The sequence below is a fragment of the Caenorhabditis remanei genome, chromosome III (assembly GCF_010183535.1).
Source record: "Caenorhabditis remanei strain PX506 chromosome III, whole genome shotgun sequence".
In the NCBI taxonomy this organism is placed as follows: Eukaryota; Metazoa; Nematoda; class Chromadorea; order Rhabditida; family Rhabditidae; genus Caenorhabditis; species Caenorhabditis remanei.
The window spans coordinates 6154401-6163358 of NC_071330.1; the positions used below are offsets into that span (position 1 = coordinate 6154401).

Genomic DNA, 8958 nt, shown 5'->3' on the forward strand with positions numbered 1-8958 from the left:
GAGATCAGAGGGACGAATTGAATGCGAAAACTGGGGAGAAAAGGAGAGGAAACGGGACGAAATATGATCATAATCTATTAGAAAAAGAAAAAAAGAGTCATGAAATAAAGAGATATTTGAATAAAACAAAACTAATCGAATCACATGACTAGACCAATTCCAGAATCCGATGCATTTCTAGACTCATTCTTCAGTATCGGTTCTCCATCATCTTCTATTGCAATCGCAAGTCTTTGAGAGATCGATCCACTCCTACTTGAGATTATTTCATCTGGAGCATATATAACGTCATCGGCATGGTTTTCAGGCAGTCTTATGTGACTAGTATACATGGAAATTGTAGACCGATTCATGCTATCGTCGTCTGGAAAAATTAAAATTTGGAACAGTGAGATGGGAGAATCTAGGAAGAAGGAGATGCAACATACGGTGGGAAGATGTTGATAATCGTTGATCCCCGTTGCTGGTAGCCATTGAAATTGGACGACTTCCAGATGCAGAAGATCTTGATCGGAATTGAACTTTTGTTCTGGAAAACGATAATTGAAAATAGTTCAGAGTTGGTATAATTTTTTCGAAACTAGTGAAAATTACAAGATGAAAGTAGCGGCGAAAGACTTTGAAGATAAAATGTTTTAAACTGTTTTGCTCTGACCGATCTCTTGAAGTACTTACGGCGTGCTGAACCGACTCTCCATCGGAGCTGACATAACACTTGTTACATTCGGATCATCCCCATTCTCATATTTGAATTGCATCAAATCAAAACTTCTCTTCATTGCCTCCTTTTCTTCTTCGTCGTGAATTTGTTTTCGGCGGAGTTCTTCGATTTGTTGTACAAGGATTCTAATAAAAAATAATGTTATTTCCAAGAATAAGTTTATCAAAAGCTCACTTTTCTCCATTAATCTTCTGATCCAACATCTGTTTGTACTCATTTGACTTATGCTTCCACTTGCTGATTTCTAGTTCTTTCAGTGGGATTTCGTCGACTTGGAGAGATAACTGAAATTATTCAGTTCGGAACAATGTGACATTGAAAAATAATTAACTTACATTCTGATTCTTTTGTCTCAACTCTTTCATCTCTGCTGATTTCATTTCCAGAGCTGTTTGAAGTGATGAGATTTCCTTGGTCAACATCTGATTCCGATGATCACAATCGTTCGCAAGAGCTGCTTGCAAAGTTTTCTTATCAGCACTGAGTTGATCACATTGCTTTTCAGCTTCTGCGATTTTCTCATCGAGACAAGTGACGACTTTCTGATGTCTGTTGTTCATTGCAAGGATTTCAGCCTCACGACGAGCACGCTCATCTTCAAGATTTCGTTCGAATTCTTTATTCTTTTCGGCTGTCTGAAAATGGTTTATTCTGCAAAGAAAGGTTCTGAAGATAAGTTTTACCTGTGCTTCGTGGGTCTTCTGCATATTCTCGACAGTGTTTGCATGATTTCGAATAACTGTAAAAACGAGTAGAATAACAGGAGCCGCACCGGCAAGAACCGAAAGAAATGATGATGACGTGGCACATTCTTTGCTCACAAACATACAAGCACTGAATGAGAATGCGGCAATTACTGTGGCCGCAAGAGTAGTACGTGTCGGAACCGATTGATGGCGCATGTGGATTTATTTGGGGAGGACCGAAGGAGTTTTAGGAGGGAAACGAAAAGAAAATCCGTGGGAAAGAGAGGGGGGAAGCAGCGTATTGTTTCTGGTGTTGAAAATGGCTAGATGGCCGTCCGGATAAGACCGGGCGATTCTTTTTCTTTTCTCTCTTCTTGCTTCCTAAACAACCCGTCGATCGGATGGAAAAGATGAGAAATCAGTTGAACCGGAGAGAATTGAAAAGAAAATGCTTTTCGAATGAAACCGAGAAAGAAAAAGAATAAAGAAGCTGTTGGAAGGGGAGAGATGGGATTCCCGGCATAATAGCTAATTATCCGTTTCCTTATGAGTCAAGGGAACTGTCAGATAATCTTCTTAATTGCCGAAAGTGATAAATTTGGGAAACCATACTAGGTAGAAACAGAAATTTTGCAGTTTCAGTGAAATGATATAGACCTTCTCATGGGTCTTATTTTGTAGAAAATGTGCAAAAAGTAAAGATGTTCGAAATCATTTACTTGTAGCTTAGGAAACTTTACTAATCAATGCTGTATTCTTTCCAGGATTATATAACAGACTGTTCAGACCCTGCCACGTCATCATATCTCCCTCCATTACTACTCACCTTGTTGATTATTGCTCTTCATCTGCTCCACATCTTCCTCGAACTTCTTCCTCGCCTCGTCTAGCATTTTCTTCAGATCCCCGAGCTCGGACGTCTTCTTTTCTGAATATTTATCTTGTTTCCCAGTCAAATCTTCCCATTCTCTCACCATATTGTTCACTAATACTTCCTAATTTCCGCTCCTTCTCCTCATTTGTTTGGTTCATCACAATAATTAGAGCATCGAACGCTTGATTGGACGCATGGAGACGGGCTAGTTTTTCTTTCTCGTCTGTAAACAATGCTTGATTAACAATAATCTTATTAACGGAAAAAGTTCGTACCTATTGGTGGAACCTTCTGTTTTTTGGCAGAAGCAATCGAAGAAGCCGTCGAAGCTTTCCGTGGAGCTTGAATCTTTCCTCCACCAGCAAATGAAGACGTTGGGAATGCTCCTTTCAAAGAAGATGAAGTGGATGGAATAGAAGATACCACTGGTTTTTTGTCTCCTGTTGATGGAGGGGACACAATTGCTTTTGGTGGAAGCTTCTTTTCTTTCTCTACTCGTTCTGAAACTTTTTTTGATCTACCACATAGATTCCATGAAATATCAACAAACCTTTGGGAGCTGGAGGTGTATACAATGGTTTTCTCTCTTTTTTTGGTCTTTCAACTGGTGGAGCTGGCGATGTTTTTGCCTTTGCATTCACAGTTTTCAGCGGAGTTTTTGTGATAGTTCTTCGTGGAGTTTCAGTCATTTCTCCTCCGCCTGCAATATCTGTAGACATAAAACATAAATTGTAGTAAGTAGAAGAAGAATTGGGATGAAGAGACATATGTGAGAAGAGAAACAGAAGAAAAGAAGTGGGGGAAGTTCCATCCAAAAACACTTTTTGTCTATTTTATTATGAATGGAAGACAACAACCAACTATGCTTTTCTTTGTCTCTTTACTTCTCCTAAACATTTCTAAATACTCATTCTCACCTTCTTTATTCTCTTTTTGAGCTTTTGGTGCTGGTGGTGGAAGTAATGAAACTCTACTTTTCACTTCCTTCTTTGGCTTATTCTTTTCTGCTTCGATGGACGCCTGAAAAGGAAAATTATGGGAGAGTGTTAAGTGCACGTTTAGGAATGCCGCCTATTTTCTGTGGCTAGTGAGAGAATACATTCAAATGGAAAGATTTGGGATTTGGGAGTTTTTTTGTGGATTTTTGATTTTTGCGAAACCTGAGAGCTTTCGAGTGTTCCCGCTATAAACGCTGTCTTGATCAGTAGAAGTTTTTCAGAGTATTTATGATTTCTAGTCATATTAATAGCAACATTTTATCCTTGATAAATGCATATTCTATTTCCAAGACTCACCTTCAGCGCCTCCATCATTAATTGATGCTTACTCGGAGCCTTCGCTTTGACTGGAAATTTCGGTGGGGGTGGTGGCATCGGAGCCTCTTCTTTCTTCCTCGACACTACCTTCTCCTCCATTTTGGGCGGCTGTTTGTGTTGACCAGAAGGCTGAAACTCCACAATTACAACAAACAATATCATAATCTAATTGATTAAAACTCGGTGTAGGTGAGAATGGAATTGAAACTGATAACCGAATCGAAATGTATTACGGAAGACATGAAATGGGAGAGAGAAAGGGAAAGCAAGTATGTTTTTCACTTTCAAATCAAACATCAGTACTCAGAATTTGCATAAATTACGGATGGAAAGAGAGACACACCCGTTATTCAACTTGGAGGTAGAAAAAGAAACACTCTTTTCAATAAAGATCGTAAAAAGTAGTCAAAATGTTTGAAGAAGAGGGAATCTTGTCTGTCTGGATCTAGTTGGAAATGTTTTAAATATCAGATAGTCAGCATACAGCTCATATCAAATCTCTCTGAACATAAAAGTTGAATACATGACATTTTTGCCTACAAAAGAAGGAATGAAAAGCTGAATCTATTCTGCTGTTTCATTTTCCCACCAGTCTCTCTTTCTCCATGTTTGTGACGGTTCTTATTGCCCCTTCTTCCCTTTTTTCTTCTTTTTTTCACCACTTGCCTTGTCACTTTTTGTGTCCTCTTTTCTGGAACCCGAATCGCTCTCCTGGGATACCATTGAGCCACCCGACGACGGAAATTGTTGTGACGGAGGAGTGATGGCGGTGGCTTCTGTGTCTTCGTTGTCCATGTTTCCTGAACCACATCAATCATTCTCATTCTCTTTTCTCGAGACTTACCATTTTGGTGGATTTCCACTTTCGGAGTCTCTAAGACGGGCGGTTCGATGTATGTCGTGTTGTTGGTGGTTGTCTTTGATAAATTAGCATTTACATCGTTCGGAATTGGCAGTGTTCTCGTCTCGACGAGTGGCGTTTCGAGTTCCTCGTCTTCTATTATCGGAAGATGCTCAACGCCGATTCGCGACTCGCCGAGCACTATAGACGATTGCACTGAAACAGAAAAACAAATTGGAATTTCAGAAGTTCAATGTGGAATTTGAGTTTTTGGAGATTCAGAATCGGAGCCCGGAGAAACGGGAAATCGTCTTCATGAAAGTGTTCAAGGAACCTTTTTGGAAAATCTTTTCGACTAATTTCAGAACTTTTTTTGCAAAATGTTGGAAAAACTCACACTGCTCTTCCCTCCTCAGTGCTTCTCTATCAATATTGAAAACTGACTGAACCATTGGCATACTCATAAGATCGTCATCATCATTCGAGATCAAAGGCTGAAAATTTGTATAGTTCGAATCTCTAAAAACTCTTTTTTCAATTGAATCTTACCCCCTTCCTCACTGTGAAAGTACAATTCGAAGTGATCATTGAATCTCCAATATCGCTCCAGGACCCGTTCGAAAACTGCAATTACAAAGGTTACGAATGTGGTCAATAATGTTACTTAAAAAGCTATTCTAATATTATATTTACAACAATACGAAGCCACTAAGCCAGGTGTTTTCAAAGAGACGATGGAGCAGGTAAGAAAGTTTTGAAAAGATGAGAAAAAAGTGCTCTGGCCCCCTGTGGTGGCAGGTGAAGAGAGAAAAAGATTGGATTGAAAGGGGGGAAGGCTCCAGCAGGTTGACAAAACACACACACTTTACAACATGACCGGAATAAAAACGGATAAAAGATTAGAGAGATAAGTTGGAAGAAAAATAGAAAAATCAAGGTGAGGAGAAGCATGCTGCTTCATTCATTCAATCGAACAGATATTCTTCCTTCTCTAAAAAAAAAGATGAAGAATAAAGTTGCGAGAATTATGAGAAGAGAGACACGAATTCTTTCTTTTCGGAGGCTTCCAACACGCATTCAGCCGTGCTATTATTGTTACTATACGTAGACAGGAGAGGAGAGAAAATGGACAGGAAGTGCAACAACTTGTGGTCATTTTGGAATTTGGAATCCGAGGTTTGTGGGAATGTTTCGAGATCTCTGTGGTCATTTCAAGTGAGTCAGAAGATGTGAGTAAACAAACAAAACAGAGAGAGGTATCATGTGGTTTTGAATATTTTCCAATTTTGTTTTAAAATCGAATTTGTATATGAATATGACTGACACGAGTAAAATTATAGGGTCTCTCGGAGGGTTATAAACCACTAGAGAAGTGAAAAGGGAAAGGTTTTCATTGAAATTTTAGGAAGGACAGGTGCAATGTTGGGTGTAGAGATGTACTTAGTCAAACTATGTACCAATAATTAGTAACTGCGAATCAGTCATGGGAACTGAAACTCCAAATTTAAAAAAATGCTGAGACGTTTGAAAAATACGTGAGGAAAAACAATTTTTATGAAAGCAATATCTGACTCTGTCTACAATCCGAAATACATACGTTAAAAGACATCAAAAATTAAAATTCACGTATGTAAGAACTTCAAGATTTGATCTACTCAGCTGATTTCTAGGTTGGTCAAAATGGAAATACGACCAATACGACCCACGAGACCATTCTTCACGATTCGTGATAAGTGACCGGTTGATTAGTATACCGTTTTTTACAAGCCTATAGATTGAAGTACTTTTCCATATCAAACTTATAGCAACCGATACAAAAAGCTCACAATTAAACATCTAGAAAAGAGCAAATCTGATCATGCAACATGAAAAATATAAAAGCAGTTCACGACACCCATACATCACACTACTCAAAACGTCACAGACACTTCTTCATTTCGTACTGTGACTAACCATCGAACCGTCCATCATATCCGAAAACATGGACATTTGCATTGGATCAGTCTCCGGCGGACGACAATTTTTTGTTGGAATTGCGATTGGTTTAGTAGATGAAACATAAACCGAAGTGGACATCACATCTTCTTCCGGTTTACGCTCCTGGGTAAGCGGATTGCGTAATTGAAGAGCCGGAAGAGCGGATCGAGAGAGACGCTTTAAGAGAAAGAGATATGAGTAAATGAGTGCATTTTGGGAAGACATGATGTGAAGAGTTGGTTAGTTGGTTAACGAAAGAATCAAGGAATAGACAATTATAGACTTACGTTGGTTGGCGGTATTGGAGGAGGTTTTGGACGTTCATCTGCATCTAATGTTACTCGAAATAATGGTGCGAAAATTCCATGTTGGGGAGTGGCAATAAAATATGAAACACCTGAAAAGCGAAGAAAATAGGAATTAGAAGTGGAAAGAGAGAAACTGAAAAACCTTGAAATGATCCATCGTGTTTTCCATTTGGTTCCAATAGTTCTATTCCACAGAACAATCCTTCCTTCCCATGGATCGGACCAACATATCGAAGAAATCCTTTTCCAACATTCACTACATCCACAAGACGACCGATATCATGTGCCGTGACCACATCTTCTTGAGGATTGTCCGCCTGGAGAAAAGGGGAAATAGAGGAAGGAAAATTAAGAAAAGGGCAATGAGGGAAAGATGAAAGTGGTGATGATCGAGGTTTCGGCAGAGGGAAACTGGTGTTTGGTATTTTGTGAGGTTAAGAGAAAATATATGGGATCTGATGAACAGGGTTCTAAATTCAGCAACTGAAATGTTTAGTTTGTAGAACTCTATAAATACATACACATTTTTAGTCAGAACGGATTCTGTTCGATTCAAAGTTTGGGTCTGATAAAATTAGTTTTTGCGGTATTTGTATAAAAATAACGAATTTTGAGAGAGTGTAACTGTCTAGTTAGAGTTTGTGGAACAATTTTTGATCTACAAAAATATAACTGTGAGTTTGTTCTACAGCCCCTACAAGTACAATAATAATCAGAATAGGTATAAGCGATTTGACAACACAACCGTCCAATTTACTGCTCCGGCTTTTAATGTAAGCCATTTGATATTAGGAAGTTATATAACTTGTATCTTCTTTGTTCTACTCACATGATTTTTCAATAAACCTATGTCGACTTATTTCTTTCAAAGATAACTTTTTATCAGTGAGATCTTATGACACGTTCATAAAAATGAAACAGAATCGCATTTTTTTCGACTGTATTTTTGTCAAACTTATAGAAGGCTATGACGTTTTAGATTCTAATTCAATTCTGAAAGATCACCTTTGATTTTTGAAAACCAGTTCTTTCTATTCCCATTTTCCATGATTCACACTTTGTCTGCCATAAAAATGTATTGTTATTTGAGAGGTTTTTTACGAACTTCAATATTTTCAGTACATCAAAAGTAATACTTTCACTTTTCAAACAAAGAAACTTCACACTTCGAATTCCCTTCAAATTTGAACTATTGAAATTCGAATCAACTATAATTCTTCCGATTCGAGACTATTTGACGCGGATTATTTTGATAAGAAACAGTAAAACAGGCTACATGATAACATAAATATTTGGTGTTGACAAATTCATTTTCAGAACATTTCCAATTCCAGTTATCTTAAATTGAAAAATCAATGTACTCACCGTTCCCAAGTGCGATTTGTTCATTGTTGTAGACGTCGTCTTGACGTCTGAAGAAGTGAAAAAATAAGTGATCAAAAAAAGAAACAAAGAGAAAAACAGAGAATGAAACGATATCAGAAGTGATAAGAGAAATGGACGAAAAGGACAGGTCATGCGAAATTTAAAGTGACACTCAGTCTCTCAAGAAGGAAAAACTATGGAACCGCTTATATTTTATGATTGACCGTAAATCAAAAACGATTGAAAAGAAAAAGAGAATATAGAGACTATACAGAGTTTTAGGACTGTAAAATAGAGACATAGACGGAAAAAGTGAACAGAAAAAGAGGGAATCGTTTTTGCCGTCCCGCGCAAATGATGACCAGAGAATTAGAGAATTAAATTGAATTGTTGTATGGATGACTGAGTACGGAAGGAGTATTTATAGGAAATAGTAAGTATTGGGTTGACAATTCGAAAAATGAAAAAGGATTTGATTAGCAGGCATTTGGAGAGAGAAACAGGTTGGTTTGAAACGTTTTGAAAAGTTGTCAGCTGTTGAGGACATGAAAAAACATTGAGCTAGTAACTTGATATCCGGGTTCAGGTGGAGTAGAAATGATAGAACATAAAAGATTTTGAAGGAAACCGGGAAACCCCATAGTAGGGGGTTGAAGTCGACATTCCGAAGAATAAAACCAAGTAATTTCAAAACCAACCAAAAATGGGCCACGTGAAAAGCTAAATTAGTTCATTCTCTTTGCTTTCTATTACTACGTTAAAGTTCTGGAGTGAACATTCTAGAGTTCCAGATTTTCTGAACTTTTGGAAAATCAAAATTGTAATTTTGAAAGTCTTGATTTCTATGATATGAATCAGTCTACTGTAATT

At 37.9% G+C, this 8958-nt stretch overlaps 1 protein-coding gene across 1 annotated transcript; it reads right to left on the reverse strand.

The window, feature by feature from the left end:
* Positions 1 to 140: 140 nt before the first annotated feature.
* On the reverse strand, positions 141 to 8112 carry GCK72_009393 (uncharacterized protein; the record flags this gene model as incomplete). Its single annotated transcript, XM_053727362.1, has 20 exons — positions 141 to 364; positions 429 to 529; positions 676 to 846; positions 896 to 1005; positions 1057 to 1356; positions 1405 to 1460; positions 2234 to 2335; positions 2382 to 2504; positions 2557 to 2781; positions 2832 to 2981; positions 3199 to 3301; positions 3577 to 3726; positions 4264 to 4397; positions 4442 to 4654; positions 4836 to 4932; positions 4988 to 5062; positions 6392 to 6592; positions 6703 to 6812; positions 6866 to 7040; positions 8089 to 8112. 20 exons carry the CDS (start codon positions 8110 to 8112, stop codon positions 141 to 143), a joined length of 2844 nt encoding a protein of 947 aa, XP_053586939.1.
* Between the last annotated feature and the right edge of the window lie 846 nt (positions 8113 to 8958).